The sequence below is a fragment of the Lutra lutra genome, chromosome 11, assembly GCF_902655055.1.
Source record: "Lutra lutra chromosome 11, mLutLut1.2, whole genome shotgun sequence".
NCBI lineage: Eukaryota > Metazoa > Chordata > Mammalia > Carnivora > Mustelidae > Lutra > Lutra lutra.
In genome coordinates, this window is record NC_062288.1 from 84,913,986 (window position 1) to 84,935,035 (window position 21,050).

The 21,050-nt window shown below is 56.0% G+C and overlaps 1 protein-coding gene across 2 annotated transcripts in view; it reads left to right on the forward strand.

The window, feature by feature from the left end:
• The window catches only part of SND1 (staphylococcal nuclease and tudor domain containing 1), a 422,576-nt gene extending 412,027 nt beyond the window's left edge, over positions 1-10,549 (forward strand). Inside the window, exons 18-25 of one of the 2 annotated variants that reach the window (XM_047695929.1) lie at positions 514-652; positions 4,052-4,175; positions 5,033-5,102; positions 6,109-6,222; positions 7,796-7,999; positions 9,793-9,837; positions 9,944-10,048; positions 10,288-10,549. In XM_047695929.1, coding sequence (XP_047551885.1) covers positions 514-652; positions 4,052-4,175; positions 5,033-5,102; positions 6,109-6,222; positions 7,796-7,999; positions 9,793-9,837; positions 9,944-10,009 — 762 coding nt within the window. In that variant the 3' untranslated portion in view covers positions 10,010-10,048; positions 10,288-10,549. Of the gene's footprint in view, positions 1-513; positions 653-4,051; positions 4,176-5,032; positions 5,103-6,108; positions 6,223-7,795; positions 8,000-9,792; positions 9,838-9,943 lie in introns of both variants that reach the window. The other variant, XM_047695928.1, reaches the window with a different exon arrangement.
• Positions 10,550-21,050: the final 10,501 nt, after the last annotated feature.

Here is a 21,050-nt window from a genome sequence, read left to right on the forward strand (position 1 = left end):
GCACAGTGACAAGCCCTCCCCTCCATGGCCCAGGGCTGTCACTTGGAGAGTCTCAGGGGCACGATGGCCCTGGACAGTGCTAGGGCCTGGAGAGTTCAGAGTGACCCCTGCAGAGTGGTGTCGGGGGAGGGAGGTGGGGACTCCACGGTTCTCACACTCGGTGTGAGATTGCCCAGGAGCCTGCTCTGGTTTGCTTTACTTCCTAAGTGCAGTCACGACAGATTCTAACATGGTAGGCCTATATTGAGACCCAGGTACCAGCATTTCTAATAAGCTCCCCAGTTGCTTCTGCTCCCTGCCCGGATCTGAGACCTGACTGACCATAACTGTAGAGCACTGTCCTAACCCACGGAGAGTAGGAGAGTTCGAGGACAGCTCAGTGTGATGTGAGTGTCCTGCGGGGACCTCCACATTCACTCACCGCAGGGGTGACTCCACTTGCCCAAAGCCCCTTTCCCCGTGTCCTGTCTGGCTTCGCTTCTTAACCCCCGCCCTTGCCGATCCCCCGTGCAGGTCTGGGCCCACTACGAGGAGCAGCCCATGGAGGAGGTGGCGCCCGTGCTGGAGGAGGAGCGCTCGGCTAGCTACAAACCGGTGTTCGTGACCGAGATCACCGATGACCTGCACTTCTACGTGCAGGATGTGGAGACTGGTGAGTAGGCTGGCCCAGCCCGCCTCCAGAACCCCCTCAGTTCAGCGGGAGGGCAGGGCACAGGCCCCCCCAACCCCCACAATCCGCTCCCAGGGGCCTCTCCCCAAGACCCTGTGCCTGATGCCCCTCCCCTGAGCCCCTCTACAGCTCTGGGCCCTGGGGCATTTCCTGCCGTGGAGTGGACAAGGCTCAGTAGGGCCTCTGCAGGCCAGTGAGGTGACCCGTCTTGTCTGGTTGGTACTCTGAGATCCTTGGAGAACTGTTCTGCTCTCAGACACCCCTGGCTGGGTGAGGCATTGGGATGTGTAGCCCGTGGAGTCTATCAGGAAGCAGGGAACAGATTGTCTCCTGTGGTCAGGAAGCACAAACCAAGATTCACTTAACCCTCCTCCCCCTCAGCTTCCTTGGGAAGGCAGCAGGAGAGAGGAGAGGAGCCTGGGCTTTTTTCTCTGGGGTTTCTCCTTTTCTAGAGGTTACCATAGCCCCGAGTGGTAGCCAGTTGCCATGGAAACAGGCTTCTGCTCTAGGGGAAGTCATCCCCGGGCAGTCTTTCTGAAGGACCCTCTGTCTCCATCCGCCTCCTTGCTCCTGCCCTCAAGTACTGTGCACGGAGGCCTGGGTCACCTCAGCAGACACCTCAGGCTTCTGGACAACAGAGGGTAATAGAGGCCACTCTGGCAGGGGGCCCTGTGGCCCTTCTGGCTCAACTTCCCACCTCCACTCCCTTCGCTCTCTCTACCTTCTGTCCCTCCTCTCCTTGACTCCCTGTGCAGGGAACCATTTTAGTTGAGGGCAGAGGAAAAAGCTCTTCAAGCTGCTTCTGGGTCCAAGGAGCCAGATCCTTGCAAGGCAGAAGGGCCTGAAGATGTCCCTGGCCCTCAAGGCAGCCCCGTGGGGGGCAGGCTGTGGCTCGCCCAGCCCCCTGTGCCCCACCCCCAAACCCCTCCAGTTCATCAGCCTCGTCTCAGCCACTTCCCTCTAATGACATTTCCCAGGCAGCTGGTCTGTGGCCATGTCAGGTCACCAAGAAAAACCAACCTTCCCAAGCTCTGGGCTGGCTCTTCTTGGGAGGGGAGAGACCCGGGGAGGGGTAGAGATGGACTGATGAGCCTTCAGCATTCGGTTCCCTTGAGGTCATCTGCAGTCCTGCTGAGAAGTGGCCCAGCCCCCCGGGTCTGGGTGGTGTGACAAAGAAAGGGGTCCTTCCGTGCTGGTCCAGGCAGGAGGGAGAGCTGATTCTGAACATAGGAGCCAGAAAGAAGGGACCTCAGGAAGCTCGGGGAACAGGGAACTCAGAGAATACTCTGCCCAGTGTACGACGGCTCCCCGGCAGGCTCTTACCTGGCCCCTGGATCCTGCAGGGTAGGACCCACCGTGGTTAAGAACAGGGCCCTGAAGTCTCCAGGGGAGAGAACTTGAGGGTTCAAGGACTTGAGGTAATCTCAGAGGCTTCCTATGCCTGCCTGGCTCTCTCGGCGGCTGTGGGGAGCCGGGGCACTGCAGCGAGTAGTGGCCAAGGTGGAAAATCGGGAGAAAAGGAACCAAAGGAACAACCGCATATTCTTAGAACACTGGAGAAGGGAGTGAGGCCCATGTCCCACTGCCTGGAAGGCCACAGTGGGCCCCAGAGAAAACCTGACCTCAGTTGGTTCCATAAAATCCACGAAAATAAACTTCAGCATCTACAGCCTCCCTCTTCAGAAACCTTTCATCCTCTCTTGGGGGACATCCTCTTACCCTGTGTCTCTTCTCTTAATTAAAGCCTGCCTTCAGGAAGGAGCTAATGAAATGATGAAAGCATTGCCATTAGCTGTAAATGACCAGCCAGGCTCAGTGCAAGGACCTGTTTGCAGGAGGCAAAGTCTGCTTCTGTTGCCTTGGAGCAAAAAATAAAAATAAAAATAAAAATAGACCGCGTATAGGAAGAATTTGTGTAGAGGGTTTACTGCTGGATGGGGGGAAGGGCAGCTGCTTCCTAAAATCCCTGTTCTGAAACAAAGGTCCCTGAATGCTGGGACAGTGGCCCCTGCAGAGGCCCAGAAGCGGGCACATCCTTGTGCACATGGCACACAGAATGCATCTCCAATACAGCTAAATTTTTTTTTTTTGTAAGATTTTATTTGACAAAGAGCAAAGGGCACAGGCAGGGGGTGGGGGGGTGGCAGGAGAGGGAGAAGCAGACTCCCTTCTGAGCAGGGAGCCCAATGTGGGGCTCAGCACTAGGACCCCAGGATCATGACCCGAGCCGAAGGCAGACGCTTAACCAACTGGGCCCCCCAGGTGCCCAAAATACAGTTAAATTCTTAAGCACCCTCCATGCGTCAGGCTATTGCTAGGCCTTGTAAGAGCGAATAGGACCAAGTACATGATGGGCTATACCCTGAAGGAGCTCACAGCATAGTGGCAGAAACATAAGCCAGACAAGGAGCATACAAGGCCAGCTGTGACAAGCGTACCAACAGCCAGCATGTGCTAGGCACCTGTTACAGTGTGGCTTTGGGCCCTGGAGGTGAAAAGAAGAACCCCATACCTGCCCCACAGGAACCTAGCTACCCTTACCACAGAGAGCAAAGGAGCCCCAACAGGCCTGATGCAGAACTAGAATCGGGGCCAACCTGGCGGGAAAAGGGAAGTTACTGGGGTCTGATGCCTAGTGGAGTGGGGATGGGGGACACAGCAGAAAGGAGCAAGGCAGGGAACCCAAGAGGACCCAAGGTGTTGCCAAGCCTGGTGATCACCAGCTACAAGCAGCAGAGGAGGAACCTCTCTCCCCACCCAACCAAAGCAGCCACTGAGCTGGGGGGTGTGGTTGGAACCCCAGCCTGGCAGTAGCAAAGTTTGCTTTTGCACATACTTCACGTGGTGAGCAAGGTTAGAGTGGCCAAGTTGAATATACTGAGATCGGGTCCTGCTCCCTGAGTTGCTCCCCATCTTCCGTGGCTCAGAGTCTGAGGCCCTTTCCTTGCCCAGGGTTGTATGTGGCCCCTCCTACCTCTCCACGTTTGCGGAGAGTGGCTGTTGTCAGCCATCACTTCTATGGCCCAGGCCAGGCTGGTGCTTGCAGGAACAGGTTGAAGATGGCCCATGCCCACCCTGGCCAAGGCTCACGGGCCTTGCTCCCCATCCCCATGCTTCACCCACCTCAAGTGGAGCCCAGGAACATTTCCAGCTGCTTCCATGGGCCTGGCCAGTGGATTGGAGAGCTGAGGTTGGAAGGAAGACTGTGCTTCTGAAACCCAAAGTGTCAGCAAGTCCTCCTCCCACTTTTGAGGACAGCATGACCCTCTTGAGCAAAGACCACAGGGGACTTCCCTGTGGAACGGGGCATGCCAGCCCTACACAGCACCATGTCCTGCCTGCTCCCCAACCCAGAGCTCACTCCCTCTTCCTCCCCTGCAGGCACCCAGCTGGAGAAGCTGATGGAGAACATGCGAAATGACATCGCCAGCCATCCTCCTGTCGAAGGTTCCTACGCGCCCCGCCGGGGAGAGTTCTGCATTGCCAAGTTTGTAGATGGAGAGTGGTAAGCCACTTGGACCCGAGTGGACCAGAGAGTCTTAAGCAGCAGCGATAGCCGGTCTGTGCTCAGGACACAGGCCTGCAGAGCTACCCGGTAGACTTCAGGCATTTGCCTTAGCAACCTGGTTTCCATGGGCAGTGGTGCTTGACCTTGGCGGTTCTCCCGTATTGCCCTCTTCATTGCCCGCAGCCCAGGCAGCCTGGAGTATACAAGCGGTGTCTCTCTTCCTCTTCCTGGGAAGCTCTGGTGGGAGAGCTGTGGCTAGCTGAGACTCTCCGACACAGCCCTCGCCCCACACAGGGAAAATGATGTCACATAGGCTGGGGAGGGCGGAGACTGGTTCTCAGCCCAGACCCGCCACCCGACCCTCCACCCCAGCTGTCTGGAACATGAGGGGCACTCACACGTTGCAAGAAGGTCACTATGTCTCATCTACCAAGAGTAGGCCCATGGCCTTCCCTGGGTGACGAAGTGGCTTGGATGTGTTCCCTGCCGCGGCCTCCCAGACAGATCCGCCGGCTAATTACAGCTGCTGTTTAGTGTGCTGGCTTTAAACAGCAGACATCAATCTAATCATTAGTCTTGTTGCTTTATGCCCCAAGGACACATTAATCTGCTCCACATGCTCCCTTCTCCCTCCCTCTGCTCCCAGCTATGCTCTGATTCCATTAGGGGGTGGCCGCAGTGCCCCAAGCCTGGGCCTTCGTGGAGTCTGAGAACTGCCTTCCATGACACCCATGGCTCTTCACCCTGAGCCCCGGGCCTGGTGGTGTCGTGCCCCTGCCCTGCTGTGCTAAGGCTCCGGGGAGGCCAGACTCGGCAGGGCTGTCCGTTCAGCTCTGCCCGTGCTGCCGTTGCAGGTACCGCGCCCGAGTGGAAAAAGTCGAGTCTCCCACCAAAGTACACGTCTTCTACATTGACTACGGCAATGTGAGTATGGGGTCCGGGAGGTGGAGGACTAGGCAAACAAGGGGCCCCGGGGGGCTGCACAGTAGTCCCCTAGAGCAAGTCCCCACAAGCCCTGACCCCTCAGCTGACAGAATGGTGAGCACGTAGGCAGCTCTGCTGTTGGTGGAACAGGCCACTGGACTCCGAGAAGTCCCCCTTCCAGGCCCCAAGGATGAGTGCCCAGCCACACCCACCATTCCTCGTCTTCTGCCCAGCTTCTGTGAAGAGCAGGCCCGTGGAGACCCTCAAGTCCCCGCGGCTCCTGGTCGTGCTGGACCAGGTGCCTGTGCACTGGTCCCCCAGCCAAGGCTTGCTGGGAAGTCAGAATGGGGCAGAGTGACTGGCACCCTTGAGAAAAGCCCCCTTGGGCTGGGCTTGGGCGTCTGTTAACAATTCTGGGAGATTCCCTGTGGGCAAAGCAGCAAGCAGGAGAGGAAGTTGTAGTCGGAACCACGCCACTCCTGTGGTGTGATCATGGTTGTCCACTTTCCACAAGGACTAGCACTGAGGGTCGATGAGCCGAAGCCCAGAGTTGGGGGCCCTGCTCCCAACTTGCTACCAGGAGATACACAGAAGGGGTCCTGCCATGTTGAGGGACTGTCAGGACCCTTGTCTCGGTGCGCCTTCTCAACAGAGCACCCCCTAGCCTGTGGGAAAGCATTCCAGGAGCCCATGTTGCAGAGGGAAGGCACTGGAGAGAAATGGAAGTCATGGTTGGAGACCAGGGACCGAGCTGATTATTTAGTAGAGCACCCAGGTGTGCCAAGCCCAGGCTCAGGTTGAGAAGGTATGAGCCTTGGCTGTCTGCCTCCCCGCCTGCTGGGGGGCCAGCGCGCCAGCCTTGGGCGTCACTGACCAGGGCTAAGCAGGAGCGAGTCGTGGAGGGGGCCCAAGTTTGAATTCCAGAGGTCCAGCCGCAGGAGTCGTCCCTGTGAGAACAATGGGGCATTGAGTGTGTAATGCTGCCGGCCTGACGTGTCCTCTGCAGAGAGAGATCCTGCCGTCCACCCGCCTGGGGACCCTGCCACCTGCCTTCAGCATTCGTGTGCTGCCTGCTCAAGCCACAGAGTATGCCTTTGCCTTCATCCAGGTGCCCCAAGACGTGAGTCTGCACACCTCCCCATCTTGCTCCCTGCCCCCCCTCCTTCTCTCCCTTCTTTTCTACCCCCCCCTTCCCTGTCTCTCTCTCTCCCACCCTTCTTCCCTATCTCCCTCCACTCAGCCACTGATGCCAGAAGTTGGAAGCAGTGACAAATGGTCTGTCTGTGAGATGGGAGTGACGGGGGAAGCTGAGGGAAGGTGCACACAGGTGGCAGCGTTGGAGCGTCTGAACTGGTTCTTTAGACGGATGGGCCCAGTGGGCCCAGGCACTTTGGGCAGAGACTGGTCCACACAGTTGGGAGTCGAGGGACCTTGTGGGCAGTGGCACGAGAGGAGAATGGAAAGAGAAGTCGGAGCCTGGGGGTGGGGCAGGGTTTTCAGCAGGGTTGACATGGGCAGCTCTGGTTCTGCAAGTTCCTTCAGGGGCCATCGTCAGAGACTGATTGGAGTCCTGGGAAACCATGGCACTTGGAAGTCCAGACTAGAGACAAACCAGGGCCACTCCAGGGGGGCCCGGTCTCAGTGCCATCTGGGGTGGGGAGCAGGGAATACTGAACAGAAGGTGACTGGGTTTCTTACATGTGGCTGTGATGCTGTTGGCCAAGATGCAAGGATGAAAAGGAGCAGATCAGGGGCTGTGGGAGCCCCAGGAAGCTTGATAGTGTTGCTTGGAAAGAGAGAAGACCTCGAATCACGGACTTGTAGCTAGAAGGTCGACGCACACAGGGCGAGTGTGTGGAAGACAGGATTGGAAGAGAGCGAAACTTCGCAAGTGCTGGCCTTCTCTGATCCAAAGAAGAACCTGAGCAAAATGTGTGTCCAGAGAGGAGAATGTGGGCTCAGGGTTGCAGAACCACCCAGTTTCCCAGAGCAGGGAGCCCGGTCTGCAGTGTCCGGCTCCCCAGGGAGGTCAGGCTTAAGGCTTGGTTGGTCCCCTCGGCTTGGGTGCCAGCTGAGGCCCATGGAGCTCAGAGCGAGCAGTTGGGACAGTGCATGTGGGGCTGCTGCCAGACGCGGGGCACGAAGGGGCACAGTGGGGTAGGAATCCACGCCCTAGAATGTTCTCTGTCTTTTCATGAAATCTGAAGGGCAGAAGAGAGACAACAGGAGAAAAGGGTGACAAGATAGGTCAAGGGCAGTCTCTAAGCATAGGGAGACATGAGCATGGACAGAGCCTGAGAGGACAGTGCATGCACGAGTGGGAACTGTGAGGGTTCATGGTGCTGGGGCACAGTCCTGCAGAGGTGGGGGTGCGATTGGGACCAGGCAGTGAGTGGATGGTGAGTTTTGGATGGACAAAAGCCACTTTTTCACAGAGACACAAGGCAGGTGGGTGACAAGGATGGGATGTATGTAGATAGGCTTGGCGGGAAGGGAGAGGACAGGACAGGGAGAGGGGGCATTTCCTGTCCAGAGGCTGTTTCCTTACTCATTAGGATGTGAGCAGGAAATGAGATGCCAGCACCTGCTGGACACGTGCTTGGAGGTCCATGAACAGGACCCGGGGCCCACAGTGGCTTTCTTTAAAGCTCACACTTCGCTCTTCCACTAACCTGCCTGTGTCTCTGCTCCAGGAGGATGCTCGAACAGATGCCGTGGACAGTGTGGTACGGGATATCCAGAACACTCAGTGCCTGCTCAATGTGGAACACCTGAGCGCTGGCTGTCCCCACGTCACCCTGCAGTTTGCTGATTCCAAGGGGGACGTGGGGCTGGGCTTGGTGAAGGAGGGACTGGTCATGGTGGAAGTGCGCAAGGAGAAACAGTTCCAGAAAGTGGTACGTGATGTAAGGGCCGGCTCCTAGCATCTCTCCACCTGCCATCACAGAGGGTGCCAGGGCTGCACCAAGAGCCAGTGACGGAGCAGGGAACCCTCCATCCTGCTGCTCCTGCTGGGGAAAGATAATGGATTTGGGTTTGTTGGAGTTTAAAAAAAAAAAAGCTAATTACATCCCAAATTAATTGGCCACAGGCTTGACTGAGAATGCAGCTATAAGCTAGAGTGGGAAGTGTCCCTTTGCGGGTGTCCCCAAGTGGCAGGCTACAAAGTCTTGCCGAGGGGTGGCCTGGGGAGGGCCCCAGCCTACGGCTGCCTCTGCCTCCTTCTATCCCTTCCTTCTCTCTAACGTAAAAGTCCCGAGTCGGGAGCCAGCTGCTGGCACGCAGTGCCACCTGGAGCCAGACTCAACTGGGACAAGGGGCCTAAGGGACTGCCCCTCTAGCCCTCCAGCCTGTCTGAAAAGTCCCCAGGGCATGGAGCCGGGCCGGGCCTGAATCTCCCCATCATGAGACAAGGAGGGCGCCACAGGCTTCACTGCTTCACAGGCTGGACTGCGAGGGGCCTGCAGCCGACAGCTGGGGACCGCCTGCACTGTCTTCTCGCCCTCAGGACGGGCTGGTGGGAAGCCTGTGCCAGCACGGCACTGGCACCGAGCTGCTCCCCACATACCCTCTGAGAGGAAGGAAGAGCACAGCAGCTGAAAGCCCCATTCTCGCTCCACGGTGCCTGTCATTTCGTCTTTATGCAGGCCTCTCTCTCTCGTGGTCTATGGGTCTGTGGCACAGGTTGTACAGGGTCACCACCCTTGTGCATTTGGAACAAGATCCCAGTGTGAATTGCTGCTGTCTCCCCTCTGGACAGGAGAAGCATGGCACCCCTAGTCTTCTCAGTGGAGACCCCCAGTGTCTTGAGTTTGCCCTGGGAGCTAGCCTCAATCTCCTTGTGGAAGCTTGAGATCTCACTCTCTCCCCTGTGAAGCTGTCCGTAATGTCTGTGGTGTCTAAAACATTCCTTTGCCTGGTATCTGAGATAAACACCCTACAGGTGTTCATTCATTCATTGATTCATTCTTTCAGCAAGCATGTATTGAGGGCCTACGTAACTCCATGAACAAGAGACAGCATTTCTGCCCTATGGAGCTTATGTTCAAGCAAGAGTTGACAAAAACATATATACTAAATCAGTGAAGTTGACTGATAAGAGATAAATGCAATAGGGGTGCCTGTGTGGCTCAGTGGGTTAAGCCTCAGGTCGTGGTCTCAGGGTCCTGGGATGGAGCCCTGCATCAGGCTCTCTGCTCAGCGGGGGGTCTGCTTCCCCCTCTGTTTCTGACTGCCTCTCTGCCTACTTGTGGTATCCTCTCTCTGTGTCAAATAAATAAATAAAATCTTTAAATTAAAAAAAAAGATAAATGCAACAGAAAAAGAGAACATAGAAATCAAGGGAATCCAGAGTGTGGGGGAGGGGTGATTGGAATTTTAAATGGGATCATTTGAAACTTCCATTAAGATGGTGATGCTCTATCGAAGACTTGAAGGAACAGGACAGGTAGCCAGGTGAACCTGAAGGAAGAGCAGTTCAGGCAGGCGGATGGAACAGCCAGCACATAGAGGCAAGGAACCCCAGAGAGGACCGTGTGACAGTGCACTTGGGATTTTACTCTGGGGTTGCTGGCAGTCTGCTGAGCAAGGGAGAGATGCAAACCAGCCCCAGGCAGTCTCCGGGGTCATTCCAGCTGCTCAGTTGCAAATGCCTTCTTTGTGACTTCCCATTCTTCCCCGGTCCCTCCAGATCACAGAGTACCTGAATGCCCAGGAGTCAGCCAAGAGTGCCAGGGTGAGTTTGTACCTCAAGGGTTCCAGGGGAAGCTTAAAACGAGGGCTTAGTCCCGGGGTTCCAGCGGGTCCCACCTCTCTCACGGTCATTCTCTCCCTTCTCACAGCTGAACCTGTGGCGCTATGGAGACTTCCGGGCCGATGACGCTGATGAGTTTGGCTACAGCCGCTAAGGAGGGAAGCGGGCCTGGCCCCCAGCCCCGCTCACACCGGTACCTCCTCCTCTGCAGGGAGGGTGTCTTCAGCTCCAGACCCCAGATCGGGGGTGTAGATTGGTCCAGCTTTGCTTCCGTGTATGAAAATGTCTTGTGGGGTGGCATCTGGGCTGGAGGTGGAGTGGGGGAGCCCAAGGCTTTCCGGGGGCAGGCCACTGCCTTCTGAGATGACAGGAACTGCTGTCCACAGTCTCTTCCAGCTGATTTTATATTTTTATTTGGTTTTTTTTTTTAAGTTGCTCTCATATCAGGAAGAAACATGAAAGACTTTGTCCTAACGTAGGGCGTGATCCTGACCCCCAAGGCCAGCCGCCAACTGCCTCCCCACATCTATCCCAGACTGCCCTCCTTTCCAGCTCTGTCCAGCTGTTGATTATGTGATTCTTCTGATGCGTCCGCTCTCAGATGCCAGCGTGTCTACATCTGCCCCCTGCCAGCCCTCCCCACTTCTGTATTTAAAGCTTTCGAGGCCCAATAAAATAGTACCTGCTGTCTGCAGCCCTGTTTGGTCATGTTGGAGTCTAGCATGTGGGATCTCAACAGCCCCATCAGGAGGAGACTGGGGCACTTGAGTGACCATCAGCACAGTCGTCTGCATGCCTGGCCTCAGCCCTAGGGGCACGGGAGGCATGATGGTGGCATGGCCGTCAGGCAGAAGGCTGAAGATCTTCCCTCTGAACTCATCAGTCAGTCCAGACCCCATTGCACATGGCCGCCCTCAAGGACCTGGGAGATTTCGAGCAGCTCGGCAAGCAGTGCCCAGGACTGGCCACATGTGGGAGGCTGGGCTCGATCTCACCAGGCCCCTACGGAGAGCTGCTGCTGGTCCTATCCTTGGCCAAGTTCTGCTGGAGCCCCAGCAGGGGGCCGGAGGGAACTTCCCCTGTCCTGCTGTGGCTGGAGTGAAGACTAACACCAGAGAAGCTGGTACAGCGTGGGTTAAGAGCAGGGGCCTCGGTGTCTGCCCAGCTCCTGAAGTGTGTGTTCATTGGCAAATGGAACCAGAGGACAGGGTGGGGGCAAGGGTGGGCCCAAGGGGGTCACAACTGCTCGCCAAGCAGACCCTCTCTCTCCAGGTTAGCTCTTGCACTGTCTGACTTAACGAGGTATCCCCCAGGTCCTCGAGGTAGAGCTGGCTGGCCACCAAGCTCAGAAAGCCCAGGCCACTCCTAGCCCCAGATGGAGGCAGGAAGCTCGAGCAGCCATTGTGCGCAGTGAGGAAGCTGTTGTGTGGCTGGGGGAGTCCCAGGGAGAGGAGGTAGGTGTGTATTGGAGAGGTCAGCCCAGTGTCGGGGGGATCTGCCTGTTCTCCTAAGCCCCACAGCCTTACCTGAGCAGCCCTGCCCATCCTAGGCACATATTCCTGTGAAACATGACACCTCTTCCTGGTGGCCCCACATTTGGCCCCCCATTTCCAATCTGGGGTGGCACTCCAAGCTACCATGAAGATTGGTCCCTTTGACCTTGGGGAAAGTCAGGGGAGGTGGTGGGGCCTGGTTGGTCAGCTCTCCTCCTAAACCAAAGGTCCTAGGCCCCCAGAATATTCTGGTTCCTGGGAATTCTGCTCTTCTACCCACTTGTTGAGGCCCAGAGTTCACATGGGGTTCGACCCAGAACCTGTCTTTAGGGAAAAGGATATGTGCTTCCTGAACTCAGGGTGCGCTCCAGCTAGCTGAGGGGAGAAGGGAGTGGGGCAGTGGAATCTCCAGAAATCCATGTGCTCCCTTCCTCTCAAGGACTCCCGTTTCTACCTGCCTGAGAATCCCTCTGGGTTAGCCGGACCAAGAGCTTATGGTCCTCGAATCAGACCCTTTATGGTCCAGTAAACTGTGTTTCCCATGACTTCGTACAGCCCCTAATGGGACCCAAGAGGTCAGCAAGTGTGTGAAGGACCCCGTCTGTCTCGCTCTTGAAGAAGCTGTTCTCCCCACCCCCCACCACCACCCCACACCCCTCACAAGCCCACACCCCAGGTGCTCATGTTTTCTGGTCATGCGTGGTGGAGGCTAGTCATGAAGAGAATGATTGCCTTACTGGTTTCTCTGCCTCCTGGTGGGGTCAAGAGGCAGGTTGGCGTGTACTTCCCGTGAGCACAAGGGGCAGGGGGCAAGATGCCAGCCTGCTCTCTTGCAAAAGGGTCTGGAATCGGCTCACTGTCTCCACGGTTGCCTTGGTTACGTCTGCACCCAAGGATAAGCCCTCTGTGGCTCTCCAGTTGAAATGATGCCCGCACCTTCCTACTTCTTTTCTTTCTCTTCCCAGGCTGGTTTCAACCCAGCCCAGACCCTTGCTGGGCTGGAGGGTGCCACTGCCACTTCCTCTCAGTTCCTCCCCCATCGTCTGTTGAGTTCCTGGGCTCTGTTGTGGGCGGGGCTGGGACTGTGGTGCCGAGAGCCAGGTGTGCAGGGGGCAGAGTTTCTGGGAGCACTCCACGCACGGGTGCATTGAAGGCTTTGCCTTCTGTACATAGTTGAGTCCAGTCAATACCAGCTCTTGAGCCAGTGGCACCAAAAACCTGTCCAGAGTTCCTACCCACACCAGAGTTATGAGACATGTTCCCCCATACCCCCCCTTTCCAGTTGAACCCCAAAGCCTATTGAGCACCTGTTATTCATCCATCCACGTAGCCCCCAAGCACGGTTTAAGACCCAGGCAGCACTGGGTCCAGTGGGTGCTGAGGCTGTCTCCGTAGGCTCTGGGGGCGTGCAGGCCAGGTTGGAGCCACCAGCAGATGCTGAAAGCTCCAGAAGGAGCCACAGCAGTGGCCAGTGCACCAGGACCAGGGGCTGAGGCCCCTGCCCAGTGACTGGGAAGGTGTCACAGAGGAGGGCGGAGTCACAAGCTAACAGGTGGCAGGAAAGCAGCATTGCTGTGCTCTGAACAGTCTCTGGAAGTTTCCCAGTCTCTGAGGGCTGATGCATCAGAGCCCAGAGTTTGGATGAGCCACCAGGGAAACTATCACCACCCAAGACGCTCCCTGGTAACCCTTGTCTGCCTTCTCCACCAGCGAACAGGACCAGTAGGGAAGGTGGAGGGTGGTGGGAGCTGGGAGGTGGAAGGAAGGGTTTATGCAACTATCTCTACTTTATTTATGGTTTTGATTATTTCTGCATCCCATGGAGAGTCAGTGGACCCCTTTTCTTGCATTAGCCCATGTTGGGAAGCATCGGGGAGGGGCTAGGGAACTGGTGCCTCAAGAGTGGTTATTGATGTCCTAATTACAAGAGATGCTAATTTAATTTTAACCTAATTACAGTGCACTACCCTGGGTGGCATGTGTTTTAATAATTAACGTCCTTCAGATGCGTAGGAGTATAATAATATTTACACTGGGTTGGCTCGCAGCCTGGGGAGGCGGGCTGGGGGCCCATCCACCACCCTCCCCCCGGACAGCTTGGCTGCTAGCAGGTGGGGAAGATGGCATATGAGTCTTAGTTGGCTAGTACCTTGTCATCCTTCCCAGGGAATATGCTTGGGCCTCATTTCCAGCTACTTCCTTGACCCAGCAGGCTGCTCTGCTCTGTGGGGCTCCAGGCTGGAGCTCTGAACCACGCGCAGCGATCCGCCCTCCTCCACCCAGGCCCCAGGCCGAGCCACGCAGATGCCAGCCCCATCTCCGGCTTCCCCTGCCTGCTTGGGCCCATCCTGGAGGGCAGGGGGGAAGAGAGCCGCTTGGTGTTTCTTCCTGCTCTTTTGATTGGGAACACTTGTGAGGAAGTAATATTCGGAAGAGCACACAAATTACAAGGACGCAGCTCAGGTGTTCACAACGTGAACTTACCCGTGTACACACACAAATCAAAAATTAGAACATCACCAGCCCCTCACGCTTGCTCCCTCTGTTGACCTTTATCCCAGTAGATGGGTCTTGTCTGTTTTATTTGTGGTGGTTTTGGTTTTCAGTTTTGCCTGGTTTTAAAAGTTTTACATAGGTGGAGAATGGCCAGGTAGGTCCTTGCGTGCCTGCCCCCTCCCGCTCGGCATTGTCCGTGGGCTGTGTCCTTGGTAGCTTAGTTTTGGTGCGTGCCTCGTTTCCGTACGGACTGTTGTCAGAATCCACGCCTTCTTGCTCATGAAGAAGTCAGACGCTCAGCAGTCTGCTAGAGCACGAGCTCTGCCAGTCCCCACAGGAGAAATCTGCTCCTTCTAATTATGCAACTGGGGGACAGGAGGTGATGCTTGATGCGACGGGGTAGCAAGATGACAGGGCAAGGCAGTTCCGCCCACTACAAACAGGGAAGAATGCGGTTGCCCGCGTGCCTTCCATGCCCAGCCTTTCCAAGCTCCCGGAGATGGGGAAAGGGTCTGTCGGCAAGTTCTAGAAGCCAGGCAGACCGACCAGGAGCGTAAGAGATGCCCTGAGGGAACTTCAGTGTCTATCCAGAAGCCTCTCGGCCAGTGCTTCTCTAAGTGTGGCCAGTAGACCAGCTGGCTCAGAATCACCCGAGGAGCTTGTTAAAATGCAGCTTCCAGAAAGGGCCAGGTCCCCACTGGGAGTGGGGCTGGGGGTGTGACTGAGCCTTCTGTCACAGTGGGAGGACAACGGGTAATGTTCGTGGGGTTGATAAAACAAGAACTGGCCTGTTGTTTAGCAATAATGGTAACCACCAGAAAGTCTAGAACAGATGATGAAAAGTGTTTGCCTGTAGGGAACAGCTGAGGGTTGGCAGTGCTTATTAGAACTCCCTGTGTACCAATTTTTTCACCATCGGTGAACATTTCCAATTTTTTGTTCATTATCAGGTAAATCTGCACGTATCACTTCCCATTCCAGAACCGCTCCCTCAATTCCTATGGTCCAGGGCCTGGGACTCTGCATGTTAAATAAGCTTCCCTGGTGATCCTGATGAGTTCTCAAGTTCAAGAATTAGCTATCACTGTCCAAACTCATTTTATCTGGTAAGGAGGGAGACAAAGTGACTTGTCCAAGGTCATCCAGCTTATTTATGGCTGAGCCAAGAATAGAAAACCGGTCCCTGGCCTATGTTCTCTGCATCATGGCTTTCACCTTGGTGGGTGTCCGTCTGGGTGGGCCTGGCCCCCAGGGACTTGAGGGACGAGCTGAGGACCTGGTTCAGTGGAAGGGAGCCAGGGTGCCCTTCCCTGGGTGCAGGGAGGCGACCCCTCCAGCAAGCAGAACACTCACAGCCTTGCTCCCTGCGGAGCTTTTGCAGGGCCTGGCACGTGCAGAATGCGCTGCGCCAACAGCAATGTCTCAAGTTGTTTCTCAGTAGGAATGGATCTACCCGAGCCCACAGCCCCCTGGCAGTCTGGCACTTAGCGTTTCCTGAGCACCTCCCTCCTAGCTCCAGGCACTGTTCTAAGTGCTGAGACAGAGCAATCAGCCCTCACATCCTTGGGCCCACAGTCTACTGAGGACCGCAGATACTGGTGATAGGAAAACCCAGTTAACTGATAACAGGTTTAGGTCCAAATGGGGTGGCTTGTCAAGCTGACACAGTGCATGCCCCAGGATCCAGCAGTCTCCTTCTGATTCTGCAACCAAGGGCTATGTGCACATGTGAGAACTACCCCTGCCAGCAAGAACGGTCCCTGGAGTTGAGTTCCTGCTAACACAAAACTGAGCACCACAGACACCGCACGGTGTATCCACACAAGGGAGTATTACTCAAGTAAACTGTGGCCTCACGGAGTAACACGGATAAATCTTAGAAACAAGCACATCTCAGATGACTTCATATCATATGCTCCATTCCCAAGTTCAAAACCAAATAATACACTCCCACATACGTATCTGCTGAATGATCATTTAACTTCTGGGATGTGTTTGAGAGTGTAAAGGGACATTTAAATCCTTATATTTGGGCCACAGACATAAACTGGCACTTTTCTGAGCAAACTGGGACACATGGACACCTTTGAAATATGTACTAAAATACAAAACCGAAAAGCAGAAGGATGATAAACACCAAAATCTGAATAGTGGTCCTCTCCAGGTGGGATAAGGAAGGATGTGAGGGAATGTAATTTCCTAGGGATGTTCTAGGTCTGGGAGGTAGGTCAATACATGTTGATTACATCACTCATAAGGTGGTATGGGAACTCAAAGAGAAACATTTTTTCCTAGGAGTTAGGGTTAGAGAAACTTCAAATAGGAGCACTTCAGTCTACCAAGGAAAGTTGTGGAAGGTTTTTCAAGGACAAGGTGGCTCAGTAGGTTTTGCCGGCGGAAGAACGGGTCTGATTGAGGGGAAACACGGAGCAAAGCCCTCTGTCGGCCCGCCTGGGCTCCAGTGTCATGGGCACCGCACTGCTAAGGACTGGAGCTCAGGCCTGGTGTTGCCAGCTCTGGCTGCTGACCAGCTGGAGTTCCACTACCCCTTTGGGGAAAAGCAGCCTGTGTGGATGGGGAAGGCCTGCATAAGACACTTCAGGGCTCCCAGATCACTTCTCAAGTTGATGTGTCACTTCAAGGTACACAAATCCTAAGTATCCAGCTTGTAGATGTTCATAAACCCAAACCCTTCTGCAACCACTCAGATCGAACTAAAACATCAGCAGCCCAGCAAGCTCCTACCCCCCACCCCCCGCCGCCGAAAGTAATGACAGAACTAGGTCACCCTAATTTTGACTGTTCTTGGTGCCAGGGTCTTTCAAAAGACATTTTTTCCAAAAACAGTCCTGGGAAAGTGAGGGTGTCACAGTCTCTAGGGACCTTTGTGGGAGCATCTAAACCTGGGACTGGAACCCATGCCAGGCAGGATGAGGGCCTCCCAGCTTGGTCGGGGCCGCCTCAGGACCTTGGACAAGGCCAGCAGGAGGCCACAGTCCCTGTCCCTGCGGCCTGAGGCTGTTAGCTGCTGACTCCCTGGCAGCACAGATCCATCATCCCAGCTCAATGGGGTCATTCTATGCCCTGGGCCCAGTTGCTGAGCCCTGAGAGTGGGTGACATGGATGTGGTTCAGTGAGCAGGCGGCCCCAACCCAAAGGAGTGATATGGGTGCCCCGGACAAGGACGCAGATCGCCCTCAACTCTCAGGCAGGTCAGGCGCTTTTCCGCAGTGCCCAGGTGCTGCTTCAGGATAGGGGAGTGTGGCCCAGGGGCAGAGGCTGTGGCCTGAGCATTTCACCTTCCCAGTTGTCTGTGCAGAAGCAGAAGCCAGAGCCGCAGTTCGCCTCCGTGGTCCCTGTGTCGGACTTCGGAAGGTGTTCCTGTTTGCATGCACAGCTGGCCGTGGACAGCATCGTCTGGGCCTCAGAGGCTTCACAGGGGGCCGTGGCATGGATGGGGCAGGTGGCTCGGCAGGCCCCCTCCTGGCCCTGCAGTCCCCCCGCCCCCGCAGCACCTCGCTCCAAGTTCAGGACTCAGAGAATCTCTCGCCGAGCCTCACTAGAGAGAGGGCACCCGGATCAGTCATTATTAAGCTGCATTGACGCTGAGAGAGAATGTGGAGATGAGATTCGCGTCAAGGAGTCCACACAGCTCAGTGGGTGAGGAGCGGCTCAGGGCGGTCAGGCTGCCCTCGCTTGCCTCAGTCTCGTGGGGTGCCCCGCAAGCAAACTGTTAGCCTCTGAGGCTGTTTCCTCAACCCTAAACTGAGGGTCAAAACCTAACCTTTCCCGGCAACCCCAGAACTCAGTGAGGGGCATGTAAGGCAGCCGTTGGGGCCCAGTGCCCAGCCGGTGGTCGGGAGCGGCCACCACAGCTCGGGGTGGAGGGGACACGGAGTACCCCACACTCAGTGGGGAATCGGGAGAGCCCCCGTTTTGGTGAAAGAACTAGGGACAATGCTACAAAACCCAGAGGCCTAGAGGCCACCTCCCATCGTGAGAATGCTGTGCAGTTCAGACGAGATGGGAATCGGGGTGTTGGAGGGGTGGCCGGGAGCTGAGGTCCCAGAGGCGAATCCCCGTGTGTCTCCAGGGAGGGGCTCACACTGGCTCCGGCTGCAGGGTGGTGGGGGTAGTGGTCATGGACCCTGGGGGCTGGCAGCTCGGTCTGCTCATGTGTCCTGAGCCCCTGTGATCTGCTGAAGACACAAGAGTAAACACAGCAGAGGCCTGACCGTGGCCTGGTAAGGGCGCCTGCCCGTCCTGAGGGGGACGTTGTTGGGGTTGGGGGCAAAAACCAGCCTAGAGCCCCACCCGGACTCCTTTCCACAGACCTCACTCTGGGTTCGTGAGCAGCAGGGAACGATGTCTTTCCCTCTGGCATGGGCGAGTACGCTGGCACAGCTGTGGGGTGTGGTGGAGATGGAGAGTGGGGTCAGCTTCAGGGGCCACACTAGGGGACCGGGGTGCTGTGGCTGTCACGTCCCCTGACCCAAGGCAGGAACCCGAGTGCTGGCACCGTGCCAGGGGGGACATGAGAACATCTGAGTGTGCGTTCTTGCTAGATTCCCCTCGGGTCTACCAAAACCCTGGGGTCAGAGGGGAATGCTCCAGGACACCACAGTGCATGACTGCTGGGGGCCTTCCCAATTGACAGGCTAACAGGAGAGGTCGTGCCCAATCCAGAGCCGTAAAGGGCGTGAGAGCATCCAAAGCTTCCTGGAGACCCACCATGCTAGCCACTTGTGTGGTCCCCTAGCCCCCTAGGGAGAGAGGCCTATGTGGACAAGACGGGTCTGGGGCTGGGCTTCATCTGGGGGGACAGTCCCCAAGGGGCAACAGCACACCCACTCAGGGGGGCCTTCAGTGGGAGGGTGAGAACAGCAAGCATCGCCAGGAACAGGCCTGGCCTCCTGCCTCCTCTTGCCTGATCTGGAGAGGGTGGTTCCCAGGGGAAGACCTGAAGCGAAGATCTCCAGTAGTGCCATGAGTTTGATGGATAGTGAGTCCCTGGGGCGCTATGGAGAGAAGGATTCCGAGGTCATGCCCGAAAGTCAGCTGTAATCAATGACAGATGTCTCCCAAGGGAGTGGGAAAGAGAGATCGTCCTGTGTGCCCCCTATATTTGCTGCTGCTGCTTTGTGGGAAGGGGGTTCCAACCCATCCAAGCAGCGGTCACTTCCTTCACAGCCTGACAGCAGGCATCGGCTTCTGCTTGGAGAGAGGACTGGACTCCTAGAGGCAGTCAGGGCCCCACCTAGTCGGTTCTTACCTGATTACTGATCTATGTTCCAACTGCAAAGAATAGGTTGCAGTTTAATAAACATATGAGCTCAGCACCTACTCTGTCCTGGGTCTGGAAGACCCACAACTGAGCCCATCAAGCCCCTTGCCCTGTCAGTGGGTATCATCTGTACGTATTTGAATCCGATCAACTTTAGCAGGACTTATTTTCTTGGGGAGGGAGAGGCGCCTAAAGGCAGAGACAAGGGGTTCTCCAACAGCAGGAAGAGTTGAGGCCCTGACCCAGGAAGTATCTGAGCCCCTTGGGCTGGGGGCATTTCCTGAAGAGCAGCCCTCCGTTTTCCTCTGCTGAAGGTAGGACTTTAATTTTAGCAGGCCCTGGATGAGTGCTTCTCAGACTTGAACAGGCGTATAATTCATCTGGGAGTCTCCTTAAAATGTAGGTTCAGATCCGGTAGGTGGGGGGGCAAGGCTGAGTCTGCATCTCTAACAAGCTCCCCGAGGGTGTTCAGGCAGTACGAGCAAGGTCTCCACACTCCTCTTTCCAGAACCTACCACCGGGAGGGAGGTAAAGTCTGGATGCCAGAGAGGTTCTAGGAGGTAGACTAAGGCTTGAGTTTGGAGACCACGAGAGAAGATGATTCATGCTACACAGAGCCAGAAATCAGCGGGAAGGGACCAGATCCTGACTCGGCTCTCCAGGTTGGCTGGCTAGCTCTCTCCTCTAGGAGAGAACGGCAGACCCACCTGATGGAGTATAGGGTCTCGAGACTACAAGCTCCCATTAGGATCATGGTGTCAGCAGCAGCTAACCATGTCTGTGCACTGGGCTAAGTGCTAATGGGTAGCCCTGTGAGAGAAGGACTTTTTGCCCCCAATTTTATCTCTAGAAGACAGGCCAGGTGTTATCATGTATCCCTATCCCTATCCCTGGTACAGTATTAATCAGTAGGATGTATTCAGTAAGTGATTTATCAATGAATGAATGAGTGAATGAACGAATGACTAAAGTGCAGCTCAGCCCAGACAGACGGCATTGCATGGAACCAGGCCCAGAGAAAAAATGGGGAGCAAGGCTAGAGAGCCCAGAATTTCACCTCCTTCCCACCCCACCCACCACTTACCTTTCCACCCAGCCAGGCAGAACTCCATCGGAACAGGTCAGCCTGGGAACCTATGGCCAGCCTTTACTTGTTGGAAAAAGAGAAATCCTAAGCCCTCTTGTTCCAGGTTGATGATTTCTGGGGTCTTTTTCGAAATTCTAAATCCAGGTTCACTGTGCTGAAATGGGCAGGGCAGCACCTGGCAAAGTTTAGTGCTAATCAGGCTCTTATTATCCAAATGGCCTTAAACATGGCCGTCCTCCCTTGTGCCAGGCTCTGTGCCAAGCACATCAGATGCCTGCTTCCCACAGCCACGTTCCTGTGGTTAAGGTGTACCCTGGCCCAAGGTCGCAGACTGAGGTGGGACTCCAACTCCCGCGACAACACCCATACTCGAGAATCAGCGCCCCCTAGAGGACAAGACGAGGCGGTCGCGAGACCGGACCTGGAGGTGGGTTGCGGGAGGCCACTGAGGGCTGGCCGTCCGCGCCCTGCTGTGGTTAGCAGCCAGGAAGGGAGTCCATGCATGGCCGTTCTTCCGAGGACACCCGCTGCTGGCTTGCGAGCGAAGGTTAGGGGATGGATCACTGGGCTGGTTTTGCAGGAGCTCCTCCGTGTCCTCTACAGCACAATTCCGTAGAGCCTCAGAACGGGAAACCATCGTCCCCCCATTTTACAGATACAGAACCGAGGAGAGGAAGCGACTTGGCCAGGGTTGCAGGACTAGCTAGGAGCCCGGCCGGGTGGGGGGCCGGGGTCTGGATCCCTGCGTCTGCATCCACGGCCCGCCGCGTCCTCCCCGCTGTCCCAGGTCTCCCGTCGCAGACGGTGACTGGTTCTTCCCCGCCCCCTCTCCCCA